Consider the following 18633-nt stretch of genomic DNA (forward strand, 5'->3'; position numbering starts at 1 on the left):
ACAATACTTAAAACTATCCATAACTCCTCTAAAACCTTTAAATAGGAAGATAAACACACTTTAACGTGCTTGAACTTACATCCTTTTAAAATATAATTGTACTATAGAAATATTTTAATTAACAATTAGGAGTAATTCTGTTACTATAATATTTAAATTATTAAAATAATTGATTTTTTAATTGTGTTTATTAATTATTTTGTAAATAATAATCTTTTGTATTAACTACTAAACTTAAACACATCAAAATGCGTGCGACACTAAAAGCTGGTTGTAACAAAATAAAATTAGTAGCAGCAAAAGACCTGAGTTGAAATCATAATTCTGATTAGTACCAAATTCATGGTTGAAATTTTGGATAATTACTTTTATTCCTCTCGATTTTATTGCTTACACATGATGGGTTTATTAGGATCCAAAAAGTAAATCTAAGTCCATTTATTATCTATAATCCAATTGGGTTTGGGCTGTTTCAGTTCTGCCTAGGTTTGAAAAGTTTCTTGGCCCTACATGAGAAAGAAGTTTGTTCTTATTTTATCCATCATAAATCACCCATTCCCTATTCAGCCTAAATTTTAGCCTGCGATAGAATAGATTAGATAATTTCATCAAAAAGGCCTTGGTCAAAGATTTCGGCTGCCAAACAGTCTTACATTTATCATAAATAATGGCCTAATGCTTGAGCCTTTTAGATGGAATTGAATGAAAATTCAGTCTAAACAAGGCAATTAATGATATAAAATTACGCGGTTTGCGGCAACATCTAGCATCCCAAGTTCACTTCAGAGTGGGGAGACTTGAAGAATTAGGCGTGAGACAACCATTTTAATTTTGTCCAACTTGAATTTTTTTTTTTTCTGTTTCAAAGTAGTTTGTTCAAATCCTTTTATTCCAAACCCTCTATATAACACAAAATTGACCAATTTGTCTTCCATGTAAATCAACAATAAACTATTTAGCTTTCTTAATTTATATGGAAAACATTTTACGTTTAGCCTCTCTTTCTGTTTTTTTTATTATAATTTATTCTCCCTTATTTTCTAATGCTATCTCCGATTGCAATGGTCCATGTCGAGACTTGAACAATTGCTCTGGTCAGCTCATTTGCATCAACGGCAAATGCAATGATGACCCTGATGTGGGGACTCATATCTGTCGAGGAAGTAGCCCCTCACCTTCGACTAGGAACTGCCAGCTATAACACCCCTCGCCCACATCCGACGCCGGGACGGGGTTCTAGGTGCTACTTGACTTTTACTAACACTTTCATACTAAACAGGGCCATGAAATCTCAAATAATTAAAAACTTTTAATTTCACATACAATCTGTCCCATATACGGGCTTACGAGGCCCAAAACATACATCTGGAGTGGTTCGGGACCCAATCGAGAACTCATGAAAAACTTAGAAAATCTCTTGCATCAAGGCTTCATACGCCTGTGTGGGCATAGAGCACACGCCCGTGTGCTAGGGACACGCCCGTGTCCCAAACCCGTGTCCAAAAACTGGACAAATACAAGGCTATTTTCCAAGCCATTTTGTCACACTCACAATAGGTACACGCATACTTATATAATAACATACAACGTGGCAAAATTAGGTACTTAAACATTCCTAACATGTCATGATTATGGCAATTACACATGTAATAGATATCATAGATTTTACTCACATCTTTACCACATTCATACTATAATCATTATAAACTCATCACATAATACCATAGCACATGCATGCATAATTAAATTAGATTTACAATCCCATAATCAAAATAGGCCAACACATATGGTTAAAGCCATATCACATACTCTAATATTTAAACTCCTATACATGCCATAGGCTCAAAGTACTTGAAATCACTACACCAATAGCGTTAGCTTGACAGTGTGATAATATCTCTGACGGCTTCCAACCCGAGCTAACTTGGAAACTCTAGAAAACATAGGAAAGAAGAGGGGGGTAAGCTTTCGCTTAGTAAGTTCATATGAAAACAATAAGCAACTCATTAACTTGTTTTATCAATGTTTACAACATATTCTCAAGTTCACTACAAGCTGTCTTTCTGAGCAATGGTCACTAAATTATTTATATATGGAGCTACGAACTCCGAATTAAGTTCCGTTAATTTTCCCTGAAACTAGACTTATTTTCCTTTCTTCCATAAAATTTCCAGAATTTTTGGTTAAGCCAAATAGTACAGTTTATTCCTCAAATTTACCCCTGATTCACTGTCTGACAGTTCCGACCCTTCTGTACTAAAGTTCAATTATCTCATAGTACAAGACCCGAATAATGTTCTCGTCTATTTCTCTTGAAACTAGACTCATATGTCTACTTAATAATTTTTTTCTAGAATTTTTGGTTGGGCCAATTAGTACAGTTTATTAGTTAAAGTCTCCCTTATTTCAGGGTATGACCACTCTGACCCCTATGCACTACAAACCGAATTTCTCTCTGTAAAAAATTCCAAAGACCATGCCGTTTATTTCCCCTAAAAATAGACTCAATAAGGAATCCATGTATCTAAGGTATGACTCTTAATAATTTTTGTACAATTTTTTGTGAATTTCTAAAGTCAGAATAGGAGATCTCGAATTCATTCAGACCCTGTTTCACAAGAATTCAAATATCACACAATATGAAATTCTTTTTCTTCCCCTGTTTCTTTCATGTGAAAATAGACTCATTAAGCTTTAATCCCATATTTTATTCTGCCTCTAACTCATTTTCCACTATTTTTAGTGTATTTTCAAAGTTACACTACTACAGTAACTCAGATCTGTCAAGGCTAAATTACTCATTCATGATCATTGTTCACAAAATTAATACAACATCGTTTGTATAATCATCACCGAGACATTCATATCACATTTTCATTTACCATCTTACCATATTGTTGTTATGTCGAGTTTTCAACCCGAGGGTTAAGTACATACCTGTTCAAAGTATCCATTTCACAACATTTACCAATACGTCTGTTTCATCTCGAGTATTCCTCCATTTGAGTAGAATTTTACCCGTTGAACACATCGGAATATAATTCGGATACATGGAAAGTTTGCACATAAGTGCCACATATGTAGCCAAGCTACCTTGTAACCCGCCCATAAGTGAACTCAGACTCAACTCAACGAGCTCGGGCGTTCGCATCCATAAGTGAACTCGGACTAAACTCAACGAGCTCGGATGCCTAGTTACATCTCACGAACTCGGACTCAACTCAGCGAGTTCGAACATTCACATCCATAAGTGAACTCGGATTCAACTCAACGAGTTCGGATGCTCAACCATCCTAGTGACATGTCACTTGTATCCTAATCTATTCCTAAGGTTCAAACGGGATTTTCCTCGAACACATATCCTTGCCATCTTCCGTAAAATACCGAAACCAATACTCGGTAGCACTTTATATTTAACAGATAATACACATAACTTGCATTTTATTCGAAAATAACCACAAAGCATATATTTCATGATAAAAATCAGCATATCATATATTTAACATCAATAACTTAAAAATAACAATTATGCTACATTATTTACACATGAACTTACCTCGATACCACAAAGGTGAAAAAAAGACGTAATTATCCCTTAATCGATTTCTTTCCGTTCTAGGTCCAAATCTCGATTTTCATCATCTAAAATATCACATTCAACTTATTAAAACAATATACTGATCAAATTAGTCCATTGACACACTTGGGCAATTTTTACAATTTTGCCCCTATATTTTGCCAAAATTACCAAATTACCCCTAGGCTCGTAAAATAATTTTTATCACATTTCTTTACTCCTTGAGTCTAGATGAACCATTTTCATAACTATAGCAACTTATAATTTTAACTATTTCACACATTTACAACTCATTTTACAACTTAGCAATCTAGCCCTTTTTAAGGTGTTTTCATGCAATTTCTTTCACAAAAGTTGATTATTAGACAACTAGGACTCATAATCTTCCATAAAAACACAGAAAAAAAACACATTTACTCTCATGGAAAAACCCTAGACTCTTCATCATTTTGCAAAATAGACCCATCATATGAAAGCTCATGCTTTAGGGGTTCAAAAAATGTAAAAATCATCAAGAAAAAGCATTAAAATCACTTACTATAGAGGGAGTTTCTTTGCTGAAAGTTTCCAGCTCCTAAACCCTTTCTTTGCTGCCATTTTTTCGGTGGAGAGAAGATGAAGAAAAGATGATATTTTCTTTTCTTTATTTTATTACTTATTTGTCAAATAAGTCACCCAACACTTACCTAACATGTTTGACCATTTCATTCCTTGTCTCATGGCCGGCCATCACTCTTTAAATGGCCTAATTTCACTTTAAAGACCCCCAATTTAAGATACAAGGAAATTTAACACCTTTAGGTATTAAAACTCAACTTTTACCTTTTACGCGATTTAGTTCTTTTTCGAAATTGGACTAGAAATCGCTAAAATTAACTTACCAAAATTTACATGCACTTATAAAATTATATTATAACACAAAATAATACTAAAATAATTTTCTTTGGCCTCAGAATAGTGGTCCCGAAACTACTGTTCCGACTAGGCCCAAAATCGGGCTGTTACACTAGCCCTCTGGTTCTCTTCAATGCCAAGGCCAAATTTATCCTACTTATAAATGCTCACCTCCGGTCACATCCTCCACCAAAGCTAAATTAACAAACAATGATTTTAGTCAAGGTGGTTTTGGAGGGGGTCCTTCTGTATGTGATGAGCAATACCATAGCAACTCTGAGCGTATAGTGGCGCTTTCCACTGGGTGGTATAATGGTGGGTCAAGGTGCGAGAAGATGATAAGGATCAAAGCGAGCAATGGTAAAAGTGTGACAGCTAAGGTGGTTGGCGTGTAACGCCCCTAACCCGAGTAATAAATTCAAGTAAAACATGTCGAGAAAAATAAGTACATTTAAGGGACAATATGTTTGATTTTAATTGGTTTCAAATATGAACGTTAGATGAAATAAAATATCTAATAAATAAATCGGTAACGCCAGCAATGCTCCATAACTCTATTTACATGACGAATGTGACTCCATGGGTAGTTGTGATAAAGAACGTGCATACCAACCTCCTTGTAAGAATAACATTGTTGATGCGTCTGATGCAGTATGAAGTACTTTGGAGCTCAATAAAGATGTGGGAATTGTAGATATTACATGGTCTATGGCCTAAGGTTTAAAAATATGTTCTTGAAGAATTTCGTAAACTTTGAAATACTACTATTATTACGGTAAAAAACTAAGGGGTTAGATTGAGAAAAATAGGGTGGCATATGGTCCTTGGCCATGGCATACGTACGACATGAATCTTGCTCTTTGATCCGATAAAATATATCAATAGACAATGATGATAAAATTTCCAAATATGCTAATCCAATTTATTTGTAAAACATTAAATTTAAAAAAAAAAACTTCATAATTAATAAAAAGTCACGGTCCTGCCTAACCCTATCATAAATCGTTTAGATCCCCAAAAGATGACACAAAAGCTAACGAGTTGATACAAGAAACAAACACAAAATAGCACCACCCTCCCAATCCTGATCAAGTCTGTATAAACCTAAGATTCCTTAATCTTCGTTAAAACCCTAACCTAGATTAACGTAAACAATGGAACTATGTCAACCCATATTAGACATAGTATGATTCATCATATTTGAGATTTTATTTTTCTAAAATTTTTATATAGAAATTTCTATTCTTTAAATGATTTTGATTTTTAAAACTTTTATATAAAAATATAAAAATTGAGGATTAAATTATTGTTATTATACCAAATAAAAAAACTACTTGTTGGTAAGTAACCTTAGACATGACTAAAGATAACTTTATAGAAACAAGTTGATTTGTGAAATGACATTGAATTACCCGCCTCAAAAAAAAGAAAAAACTTATTTGTGCTTAGCAGAAAAAAAGGACTTCGTTTAGTTTAAAAAAAAGGTCTTCATTTAAATCTCCTATAGCATCTTTCTTCGCAACCCTCTATATATACCAATGGCCAATTTGTTTTCTTCATACCATCTCCAACAAGCAGTTCAATTTGGCTTTGCTAATTTGCATGGAAAACATTTTGTTATCAGTCTCTCTTTCCTTTCTCTTCTCTAAAATCTCCTTTACTTTCTAATGCTCTCTCCGGCTGCAATGGTCCATGTCAAAACCTACATGATTGCTCTGGTCAGCTCATTTGCACCAATAGCAAGTGCAATGATGATCCCAATGTGGGGACTCATATCCGCCGAAGAAGTAGCCCTGCACCTCTACGAGGAAACTGCCAGCCCTCATGCCCTCTTCGGTGCGAAGTTAAAACTTATACCACTTACAAATGCTCACCCCCAGAATCCTCAACGAAAGCTAAATTAACAATCAATGATTTCAGCCAAGGTGGCAATGGAGGAGATCGATCTAAATGTGATGAGCAATCCCATGACAACTCTGAGCGTATAGTGGCACTTTCCACTGGGTGGTATGATGGCGGGTAGGTGTGGAAAGATGATAAGAATAATGGCGAGCAATGGGAATAGTGTTACAGCTAAGGTGGTTGACGAGTGTGACTCCATGCATGGTTGTGATGAAGCACATGCATACCAACGACCTTGTAATAATAAAATTATTGATGGATCTAATGCAGTATGGAGCGCTTTGAAGCTCAATAAAGAGAAAGGGATTGAAGATGTTACCTGATCAATGGCATATGATTTAAGAAAACTTGAGCAACTTAAACTTTTAAAATACTACCATTATTATGATAATAAAGTAGGGGGTTAGATTAAGGTCTAAAAATTTGGTAGGCATATGGTCCTTGTTTGTGGCCTTGATTTGTAAACTGTAGGACATTAATCTTGCGGTTTGATCTGATTAATGAAAAATATATCAAGGAATGACGATGATAAAATTTGCATATATGCTTAATGCATCTCTTTTATGTTAATTCTTCATTCATTAAAACGGAAAATATCAGCGCAATGTTTTATTCCACGTACGAAGGGGGCAATGGCAACCCAAGCCATGAAGCCATAAACGAAGTGTAGTTTACAAGTCAACAGATCAACCATTGAGTGATATAGAATACAAAAAGTCTCCCGTGTAGAAAAAAAGAAAAAGTATATAAAATCAATGTAAAAAATACCTTGAAACAAGATTGATTTGTTCAAAAATTGAAATTATCCAAATCCATTAAAAATTTTATCCTGCATGAACTCCGAGGCATTAAGGGTAAAATTAATCAAAGGGATTAAATTTTAAAAAATGAAAATAATAAATGCTTGGAACATGGTGATATTTATTCAAGTAATTAATGGAAAGCTGTCTTCCTGTCTAACTGTTCTACTAAACGAATTAATGACCAATTTAACATTTTTTTTAAGAAGCATTTTCTGAAAGAAAAAAATATAATTTTAAGGAGAAGTTAAAATTTTATGATTATGTTAAAATCACTTTTGGGTTAATTTTTGAGGTTTGAAAACATTTTTTTAAAAATATATCTTATTTAATAATACTTTTATCTTAAAAATATTTTTATCTCAAAATATTTTTAGAAGCAATGTTAAATTCATCCTTCAACATTTGAAAATAAAACAACAGGCAATTCCAAAGACTAGACAAGTCAACAACCTGGTACAAATAATAGAAAAGGACCACCACAGTTTGCATTAATTTCCTAGCTAAGAGTTGTGTGGCCCAGGTCTGTGCCTTAAAATTCCTTAAAACCCAACCCAAACCAAGGTGATCTAGCCTTGTTACGAACATGACGAAAATGGAGAAATATCTCTTCAAATACAATTGTTGAGATTGAGATCGATTTTCGTCCAGGGCGTTGTGGCAATTTACTCTCTTGGGAACCTTATTAATGGTTATATAGTATATAGCTACGGTAAAATGTACTAAAGAGCATTCTTATCTGCCATCTTATCTTGTAAGAACATTGATGCTGATGGGTCTGATGCAGTGCGGACAGTTCTGGGATTAGATAAAAAATGCAAGGATTGCGAATGTTACTCGGGCAATGGTCTCAGGTTTAATTTTAGCCTGGAAAAAGTGACTTGTTTTATGCCAGTGAAAAGTTTTCTGTAACACTTATTCATGTATCTTGTGTAAGTTTTCTTATAATTAAAAGTACAATACAATTATAAATATATATTTGAACAGTCATAATATAAGATCAAATTAATATAAAGCACAAATAAATAAAAAATCAGACAAAATTCACTCATAATAATTACTTATGGTGAGATTAAATACACAAGACAATTATAAATTATAAAACTTGAGCAATAATTGCTTAACAAATGCTGCAGAATCATATTCTCCAAACTCACTTTACTAGATTAGCATAATACAACATGACATGACTTTATAGAAGGGCAGGGACAGGGCAGAAGATTTGCGTTCTATTTTGTGTCTTGCAAAAAAGGAGGTGTGGGAGAATCTCATATTTGTAGTGTAAATATCAAGTATTATTTTAATGGGATAAGAATAAAATGAAAGGTTTAAAAACTATGGAAGATCACATATTAGATTAGCGTATGAGCAGAAACAGAGATGCGTTACTGTTAGAGCCTGCAATGGGTAGGAAAAGCCCACTTAATTGAAAATTCAGGAAGATTGATAATGATTTGGGTTGTGGCATCGAGAGCCTATCTTTTGCAAAATTGTTTTCCAACATTCCAAGGCGAGAGTTTAGCGTCCCCACTCAAGCAAAGAGCATAAAATTGCAGCTACTGCGTGTCGCATGTAACAAAAAACGCGTTTCTCCATTTATTGACCTCCATTTATGAAAGCACTACACGGGAGTTAACTGTCACACTGAAACAAGTTGCAACCCATCTGTCAAAAGGATCATCGGTGGCTACAGTTTCTTCGCATAAATGAATCTAATGCATCCGCCAAGATGAAACTTTTGGTCAAACTTGTCACTTCTAGGCTTCTAGCTCATGCCTCCTGTCTTGCGCATTCAAACCGATTTAGTGAACTGTAGTCTAGTTGGAGATTCTACCTTTTCAGATTGTGATTAGCGCAACAAAAATTGTAATGATGTAAAGTAAGACACTGGTGATTTTACAAGATAAGGTTGGGTCATAAACCTAACCAAATCATTGTCAAGTTGATTCTAAGGTTCAAATAAACATACTGCCTTAAATTTTTTGTTCAGGAAACCCGTCAAATAATCTTTATGCATTCAAACTTTTGTTCTTAACATCCTTATTCCCATTTCCCTCATTTGGAATATATATATATAAATCAACTTTACTTTCTGACCACAAAGTTCTAAATGCTGAAACTAATCTCCTTCTAAACAATATCAGACTTTATTAATATGGTCTTAAAAAGATATTGAAATAGTAATAGCCATTTTCGAAGCTTTTGAATTCGCTTACTAAAAGCCCCAACTGCATTTTCTAACCAACTCGACATTAAATGAGACGATGATTGCTGGTAAAAATATCATAAAAATTTTTGTACTAGATTTTAGATTGTATTTTGCATTCTCTATTAGAAAATTAAGTAAATTAGTCCCTATACATTAGATCATAGAGTAAACTGGTCTTTTTTAAAAATTAATCCATTTCTACTGCTAAGAACTGACAGGACTGACAAAATAACCAAACAATAACATATGAGATGCCCACGTACCTTATGTTGTAGGGACTAATTTTTATTAGTAAAAATAGATTTTTTTAGCAAAAAGACCAATTTATCTTTTAATCTAATGCATAGAGACTAATTTATTCATTTTTTAATAAAATGAGCATGTGGCAATTTAACTTTTAGTATAAGGGCCTCCATGATACTTTTATTGTAAGATGGCATATTTATTGAAATAGAAAAAAAAAAAGGGGGGATCTTCCTTCGTACGGGGAGTAGAATCCAGAGGTGTTTATAGGTCGAGTTCATGTAATATATTTAGATTAATTTTTTAAGTTTGTTTTCAACTCAATTCAATTTAAGAAAAGTAAATTTGGACTGGACCCAACATGCTCACCCCATATTTGATTTTTAGATTAACTTTTATTTAAAAATAATTATTAAAAATATATAATGCAATAAATAAACACTAAAATAAATATTTTCTAACATATTAAAAAAATTATATTAAAAATACTACCATAAATATAATAAATATTTTATTATATTAAAATGCACAAATAACTATAATAAATATTTTATTGTACTAAATATAATATTTAAAATTTTATATTTTTAGTTAAGTTATTTAGTTAGATAATTCTTTTTAAGTTTTAGCAATAATTCAATTATTATCAAGTTAATAATTTGATATAAATATATAATTATTATTTAATATATATAATTAATTTAATTATTTTATAACATAATATATTTAAACCGAGTCAAGTTTAAACAAAAAATTATTGTCTAAGACTTGATTCATATAAAAAGTCCCTTAAATTTTATTCAAACTTATTTTCGAAACTTAATTTTTTTATCTAATCTCTCTGTTTTTTGAATCAGCTATCGGATCAGGTATTCGAATAGAATCTACAAGCTATCATCCGCTTTTTGCACATGCACAGGTTAGCAGCTGGCCGACCTCATTCACGCCTTTTGGTCTGGCTGATATCACAAATAACCACAGTCCATTCTGCTTGCTTTTGACCAAATTCCCATTTATTATTATCCAAAACGAACCCCTTTTTTGCTTTGTTGAAATTTCAATTTCGTCCTCTTCTCTTTAGAAGCAGAACCAAATATGGGAGCCAACACGTCGGAACCTACCTCATTCCGAACTCCACGAACTCGCTCGAATCAGTCCCCTCGAACTCCAGCGAGTCACCTGAGCCCATCTCCCTCCACTTCTGAATCTAATCCCACCACCGCAGCTTACACTAACACTTCATCTTACACGAAAGATACGTCGTGGGGTACCTCGCTGTCATGTCAATCTTCTCTTTCAAGCCTCCGCCAATCCCTCTCCGAAAATCCTCACATCTACGACATAACCGAAATCCGAACTGCCACCAACAACTTCTTAGCCAAGCGCTACTCCTCCACTTCCTCCTCTGCCTTCTCTGCCGCTGCTTGCTGGCGCTGCAACCTCAGGGGCCGTGATACTGTCGTTTTCCAACGCAAGTTTCGCCGTAAAATCCAGACGTCTCAACTGAAAGAACGACTGTCCATCATTTGTAGAAGCAATCACATGAGTATAATCAAACTCCTCGGCGCTTCCATATCCGGCGATCATATTTACCTTGTTTATGAGTTCATACAAGGATCAAATCTCGTTGAGTGCTTGAGAAACCCTAGAAACCCGAGCTATACTGTTCTCTCGACGTGGATTTCGCGAATGCAAATCGCTACGGACCTCGCTCACGGTCTCGACTATGTTCACAATAACACCGGATTAAATCTCAGCATCGTTCACAATCACATTAAGAGCAGTAGCATTATTGTCACAGAGCCTTCTTTCAATGCCAAGATTTGCCATTTCGGAACGGCACAGCTTCGTGGCGAAACGGACGACATCGAAACGCTGGAAACCGGCTCTTCGAAACGAGAAACAGAAATCGAAGGAGGTAACGCGAGTTTTAGGGAATTGAAGAGATACGATAGTGGAGATAGGCATTTCGAAGGGTTGAGAGATTACATGTCGCCAGAATTCAGATCCAGCGGCAGCGTGACACAGAAATCTGATGTTTTCGCCTTCGGAGTAGTGATTTTGGAGCTACTATCCGGGGAGGAACCGTTGAAATACCGATACGACAAAAAAACCGGTGATTTTCTAAGGACATCTGTGATAGATACTGCTATGGCAGCCACGGCGGAGGGCAGGGAAGGGTTGAGGCAGTGGGTTGATAGGAGGATGAATGATTCGTTTCCAGTTAAGGTGGCGGAGAAGTTGATACAACTAGCGTTGGATTGCGTACACGTGGATCCTGATAACCGGCCTGATATGGGACGCGTGGCAGGGAAGATATCCAAACTTTATCTTGAGTCGAGGATTTGGTTGGAAAATGTAAAAGTTCCAACAGGCATTTCGGTCTCCTTGGCACCCAGATGAGTTGGGTATATGGCGGCTCATATTTTTAGTTCATACTCTTTTTCTAATGGCATAAGGATTTTTTTTCCAAATTAAAATGATTTTTTTTTTAAATTTAGAGTGCGAAAAGATTCATTATGACTTTGTTAATGATTCGCCTTAGATATTGACAGAAGTGGGAGAAAACGAAGATACAGATTTTGATTTGCTTGTTGGGTTGAAAATTGAAATCTCAATATTTTAATATTAGGAAAACAGAATAATTGTCCTGTAGGCAGCACGTAACTGCAAATTAGGTCAATCTTAGAAATTGTTACTGCGAATTTGCTTTGTTAAAGAGAAAAATGGATCTACAAGTATGGGAAGATGTAAAGAAATTGATTCACTTTTTTCTTATTATTTAAGCTGTTTGTTCATTTTCTCTTATTTAATTTCATATTTTCTTTCATGACAAACAAAGGAAAATTGGAAAACAATCTTGTTTACATTGCCAACAGATATTGGAATTCGAAGTCATATGGTATTTTCTCCACAGTGATGGATACCTTGCCACTATTGTGGCTCCTGAAGCAGTCCACCATTGATTTCCTTAGTGAACCAGATGTGGGTAACTGCTGACAAACCCACTGGACCAATGAGGTCATATCAACTGAAAAATCAAACATGTTTCGAAGCAGAAGCTCAGGGAGTGCAATCTTTTTTGTGTTGGTCACCGCAATTGAAGCTTGCAAGTATTCTAATTTTGATTTCTCCAGTTCAGCTGCAACTCCATCAGCCGTGTATATTCTCACCTGCCACGGAAATTTATTCAAGAGTTTCTTTGGATCAGGTACATCTGCCATAGAAAGAGTTCCAAAATTAATACCCAAACTTACTGCAGGAGAAGACCGAGTTCCGCAGCTCAGGGCAAATGTGACATTCGGATCCATCAATTGGAGTCCATAAAGTTTGCGGACAATGGCTTCTTGATTATCCTTATCATCCTTCTGATAAGCCTTAGAGAAATCATGGTTTTAGTATAACTTGGACAAACTCTCAAGCAGAAGCAGAACAGTGTTAAAATGTACCTCTTTCATGTTCGAAGATGCTGGTTTCCTCAGAATATAGTGCTCCATTGCTTGCGCACTTATTGTGTTGCCTCCAACGTTGAGAGTTGCCTGAAACTCATTGTCATGTTGCTATTTTGGCGAAAGATTTGATATACATGCAGAAGTACTTAGGAAGCTAACTAGGAATGTACCTTGTTCATCAGTGTCAAAAACTTTTCTGGGGTATTAGGCACACCATATTGGAGATATCCCTGTCACTAGTAATGTCAATCCACAGATACAAAAGGAGGGGGCTTAAATAAAAGGAAAGCATCACAACATTTAATGTAAGGTTAAGCACAAATCAAGCAAAGACCCCCACTCAAGAGAAATAAACAAAAGGAAATTTAAATTCTTTTCCATACTATACATGCATGATGCAGGCATTGTAAATGTTGATCCAGAATGCTAATTTTTGCTGGTAAGTCAACGATCTCAGGTCCACTTTCTGGAGATTGCTCATCAGCACCCTGAAGATGGAAAACAGAGAAATGGATCAGAAATTGCCTTTCTTCATTCTGTTGCTTCTGAAATTTTTATAGTAATTTCTATAAGAACTCTTGTATCCAGATTATGCGGCAGACCTTAGCTTTTTAAGTAAAGGAATAGAACTTGAAATGCATTTGGGGTCCATAGAGTTTGATGCGAATATGACCAGGTTCTTGTAAGGACCAATGTCCCTTGGAATAGACTCTTCCATGTCGAAGATACCATAGGGGTCTTGTTGCCTCGATTCTTTCTGTGACCCAAGGCTTGACTTTGGATTTAGAGTACTTTCCACCCTAAAGCTTCTTGAGCTTAAGGGTGTGCTCATAAACCTGGTAATAGGGCCTGATTTCTCCAGTTCCATTGCTCTTGATGTTCTAAGTAGCCTGACAAAAATAAAGTTCAAACATTTCATGATATTCTCAGATAGCTTGTTGGGATGCCAATTCTGGCTGCTCTCTTCTGAAAGCAGTGTACTCGATAGAGATTTCGGGGGGAGGTCCCAGTTAGACTCTGGAATACGTTCCCTTAGCTGGAAATTGAACAAAAAAAAATCTCAGTATAAACAAAATATAATTCAAAAACCTTCATATCAGGTTCAGCGGAACCTGTGGGAAACAGAATAACTAGGGCTACACCTTGGGCGATGGATGCCGAGGGTCTCGTAAAGGCGAAGCTGCCTTCAACAAACTGCTTTTCCTAGGAACCCTCTCTTGAAATTTAACCTCTCCCTGGAACTGGTTTTCTTTCTGCTCAGAAAGTAATCTTGAGTCCATTCTCTCGTTCAGACTGAAGTCGCTAAGAGTGTAATCCCCTTTAATAGCTTTGCTAATGAAATGCAAAGCTTTTGTCTCAAAAACCACCTTTTCCTGACCACCTTGCTTAATGGGGTTTGGGTTAGATGTAGTGGATGGATGGTCTTGAAGGTAAGACATTAGACTCCCAGGTTGCCATTGTTTTGCCTGGGTAGCTTCCTTTTCCTGTTTTAGATCAAGTTGAAGTTGGCTTATTTGGCTTTCTAAACGAGCTATCTCACCCTCAACCATAGCCAGCTCTGCTAACAGCTCCTTCGTCTGTAAAATTTTAAACGACATGGATAATGGATTTGATCACTCAGCTGTTTACTAAATGCTTCTTTTGTCAAATGTTTCTTCCTACCATACATTAATGATATGAAGAGAACTTAAGAAGTCAAGTCAAATATGCCCTCAAAGCATGCATGCAAGGAAAGGGAAAGAACAGCCTTGCCTTTGGAGGGAGGAAATTGGGGATGGAGATGGAAGAGCCGGCCTCTTGATGATGTACTCGTGTTAGAATCTCATGCATCTTTTCTTCTTGATTTAGCATTTTCTGAAGCATGGAGACCTATAAATATAAAAGAAACAGCATTTACATTAGCATTTCATTCATATTTTAGATGTGCCAACCGAAAGAAAACTTGACACCAACGGTAAGTATTCTATACATCTTTAAATCATAACATGTCATGATTTGCGTTAACAACCATGCACTTCTAATTACTCAACTAGATATATCGAATCATTTGCAGCGCTGTAAAGTAATTGAAAGTACCATTTCTTGGATAGTTAAATAAAAGTTACCTGCAGCCGAAACTGGTCTAAAACCATATCTTCAAAATTTATAGGCCATACGCAAGGGCATAAAAAAGGGTATAGAATAGTTAATCCTCCCTTACAACTGCCCTTTCTCGACAAGAGACAAAGCCACTCTGATCCGGTGCTTGCTAATTGCAATCCAGATGTTGGCAAATGGGTTTTGCCCGTGCATACTCAAATAATGTTGTGTGACTGGTGTCTCACATTTTCCTTTTTAGTGTATACATTTCATACTTTTAACTACATGAAAATACTTGGTGTTAAATATTTCATATTAATTATATCATGTTTATTTTATTATTTTCTGTATTTATTTTTGGCATCATGTGCAAAATTGGTAAGTGTACTCAATATCCACATTCTGGTGTGTAACCTTGTTAATTAAGTGAATGCCTAATTCTGAAAATAAATCCGTAAGCTAATATTGCTTTTTAGGAGAAAGGAATGATAATGCCTGCAATACCTTTGAGTATTTGAGAAGAAACTCATTATAGGGAGTTCCCAGAGAAAACTGGCTGTTTAAAAGTGAAAAATTAATAAACCATGATTCTCTCTCTATCTCTCATATTCATTAATCAAGTAAAGGAAAATGATGAACGTGTTGTGCTATCAATAATGATGTATTTATTGCACACAGTTGAAGTGAAACATTTATGGAAACGGATGTCTGTCTTTTAAACATGGATGATGATGGATCAGAATCATATCGATTCATTTTTATTGTTGAAAATGCATGGTGATCATAGAATATATATATATAAAAGGAAAATGAGAGATGATTTATTCCCATACCTCTCTTTCAAGCGCCTCTTTCTTTTGCTGTCCACTGAGCTTCTTTTTCCTCTGGAGTTCCAAGGTAAAATCAAATGAAGCAGCGGGCAAAATGAACGAACAAATTAAAAAAAAAAAAAAGGCCAAAAATCAAACCCCGTAACATGAAGGAGATCACGAAAACATGTTATATAAAGTGGTTGAATAAAAGTGTATATTTCCACATTCAAGAATCATAGATATAATAGTATTATACCGAACCAACGAATGAGGCGTTAAATTAAGAAGCCAAACTTACAATCTCCAAGGACATGTTATTAACAGACAAGTCTGCTTGACTGGCCATGAATACCTTCAATTTTCAACCCGACCAACCAATGGGTGGATACGAAACATTAATTACAAACAAGAAAGGGGTGAGCAGGTTTTGATGAAGGCAGGGGGGGTTGGGGGGAAGACCAAAGCTTAAACTCAAAGAAAGAGTGGCTGGTTGGTGTTGAGGTATTATTATTTGAAATATAGAATCAAGAGAAGTATGGAAAGAACTGTGGAGGTGAAGATGAACTGGAGCTTTCAGGAATTGGGCTAACCGTCTCACATGTGAGTGGGACATCGTGCAGATTGTAAAGCACACAATGGCGGTAAGTGGTTTTTTTTTTTCACTTGCTTTGACGTAGCTTGCAATCGTGGTCTGTTCGAGGATAACTTCGTTGTCATACCTTCTATTTGTGATTTTCCTTTTTAGGGTCTATGTAGAATATCGAATATAATTTTTTTATAAAACTAAAATATAATATTACTTAAACTTTAAATTATTAAAATAATTTATCAATTTAATATATTTATTTTCTATCAGTCATATGAAATATCAGATGAGGCAATATAATCAATATGCCAAAATAACATATTTTAACAAAAATATTTACGATTTTAATGATTAAATTAAAAATTTTAAATCAAAATAATTTCTAACCTTTTAAATATAAAAATTAAATCTTAAATTTTATCAAAATACAATCACTAACCATACATTTTAATTTCTTTTAATTTAACTGGGGTTATTCTTCTTGTCATTTTCATTTTCTTTTGGTTTCAACTTTAAATAGGAATTACATCTTTTCAAATTAGTGGAACTGCAGCTATCAAAAGCTTAATTAATTCCGTGCTTTGTTTAAATATAGGATTAAATATTACTAAATTTTATTACATTGGGTTTACGAAAATATTTTATATTTAAAATATATTTATAAAACTATTTTAATATATAATTAATAATAGACTGGTAAGAGATTATTAATATATGAATTTATTACTCGTGTTGAATTTTCAAATGTTTTTTTAGATTATATAAAATATGAAAAGATAAAAAATTTATATAATAATATTAATTATCTTTAAAAGTAAAATTTCATAACTAGATTTATCTCAATTTGATTCATTAAGTCAACTTAGTCAATTATTTATAAGTAATTTAAATGTGGTGTTTTAACTATGTACGAAAATTATTTGATATTAAATTATTGTATATTGATTATGTGAGTGAAAAAATTATATAATAATTATATTTATAAAAATATATTATTAAAAACAAGAGTTAATTGTATTCAACATTCCCAAATTATGACTCTTATTCTAAATGTTCTAATTATATTTCAAACTATCAATTTTATATTAATCATGTCATTCTATTACTGAAATCGTTACTTTATCCGTTAATGATGCATAAAATCTTATATGACATAATTTAAAATGAAAATTTTAAAGAAAAATAAAAGATTATTGCATAACTTTTAAAATTAAAAACTAAAGATAAAGTAAGACCGAAAAAAAGAAAAGAGTGAACAATAGTTTTGTATTCAGTAAAACCTCAAAACCATTATTTTTACAACATCATTTCTATAATATTCATTTATTTTAAAAGAATTCATTTAAATTATGTCACATAAGATTTAACGTTTCATTTAATGGTTAAATTAATTATTTTAGTAATGGAAGAACCTTATTGATATAACATTGACAATTTAATGATGTAATTAGAATGTTTTAAAATTTAAAGACCAATTTAAAATGAGTGTCATAACTTGGGATGTTCAGTGTAATGGCCTAAATTCAAAGTTATCGGAACAGTGGTTTTGTAACCACAAATCCGATTTAAAGATAAATTTATTTCAATATTTTTGCTTGAAAATTGATATGATAGGAAAATCGTATGAAAATATTGATAGGAAAATCTTATCGATTTAGTGATTAGTTAGAAAAAGAAATTATTGAAGAAATTGGGTAAAATAAGGTATCGGGGACTCTATCTAGTAAAACCGAGTCGAAAATAATTTTATAAATATTTATGAAATGTTATTAATATGGTATTAAAATTTCGTTAGGAAATTTTAATGTTTGGGTAGTAAATTAAATGAAAAGGACTAAATTGTAATAGGTGTAAAAGTTGCTAGAGTGATTAAATAGCTTAAGAGTCTAATGGGAAAGGATTTAAAATGAAATTAGACCCAAAAGTTATTTGGGCTGGACGGCAAGGGTATGAAATCAGCAGAAAAATTAATAAATTAAGGGTAAAATTGGAATATTGCAAAATTAACTAAAGTAAGCTAGGAGTAAATAGGAAATATCTAGATTTCTCTTCATTTCTCTTCAATTCCAGCAGCTAAAA

General features: G+C 33.9%; 2 protein-coding genes, 1 long non-coding RNA gene and 2 pseudogenes across 5 annotated transcripts; 3 read left to right on the forward strand and 2 right to left on the reverse strand.

Moving 5' to 3' along the window:
* The first annotated feature begins 973 nt into the window (after window positions 1–973).
* LOC108485131 (kiwellin-like) lies at window positions 974–5188 on the forward strand (annotated as a pseudogene).
* LOC128293168 (uncharacterized) lies at window positions 1677–4248 on the reverse strand. Its single transcript, XR_008283265.1, has 3 exons — window positions 4116–4248; window positions 3557–3642; window positions 1677–1933 (listed from the first exon to the last, which is right to left on the reverse strand). It is a non-coding gene; the product is annotated as an uncharacterized LOC128293168 (long non-coding RNA).
* Window positions 5189–5625: 437 nt separating the features above from the next.
* On the forward strand, window positions 5626–6780 carry LOC108485132 (kiwellin-like; annotated as a pseudogene).
* A 3940-nt stretch (window positions 6781–10720) lies between these two features.
* Window positions 10721–12406, forward strand: LOC108484347 (protein LYK5-like). The gene has a single exon (XM_017788102.2). It carries the CDS (start codon window positions 10721–10723, stop codon window positions 12026–12028), a length of 1308 nt encoding a protein of 435 aa, XP_017643591.1. The 3' UTR covers window positions 12029–12406.
* LOC108484346 (uncharacterized) lies at window positions 11914–16654 on the reverse strand. Of its 3 annotated transcripts, XM_017788099.2 has the most exons (10): window positions 16267–16652; window positions 15990–16040; window positions 14830–14946; window positions 14220–14654; window positions 13680–14113; window positions 13466–13565; window positions 13248–13307; window positions 13075–13164; window positions 12883–13002; window positions 11914–12798 (listed from the first exon to the last, which is right to left on the reverse strand). In XM_017788099.2, the coding sequence occupies exons 1-10, from the start codon at window positions 16312–16314 to the stop codon at window positions 12490–12492; spliced, it is 1764 nt and encodes a 587-aa protein (XP_017643588.1). In that variant the 5' UTR covers window positions 16315–16652; the 3' UTR covers window positions 11914–12489. The 3 variants fall into 3 exon arrangements, with proteins under 3 accessions (XP_017643588.1, XP_052884684.1, XP_052884685.1); XM_053028724.1 differs by having other exon boundaries at window positions 11914–13002; window positions 16267–16654; XM_053028725.1 differs by lacking the exons at window positions 15990–16040; window positions 16267–16652 and adding an exon at window positions 15047–15128 and having other exon boundaries at window positions 11914–13002.
* Between the last annotated feature and the right edge of the window lie 1979 nt (window positions 16655–18633).

The sequence above is a fragment of the Gossypium arboreum genome, chromosome 5 (genome assembly GCF_025698485.1).
Source record: "Gossypium arboreum isolate Shixiya-1 chromosome 5, ASM2569848v2, whole genome shotgun sequence".
NCBI lineage: Eukaryota > Viridiplantae > Streptophyta > Magnoliopsida > Malvales > Malvaceae > Gossypium > Gossypium arboreum.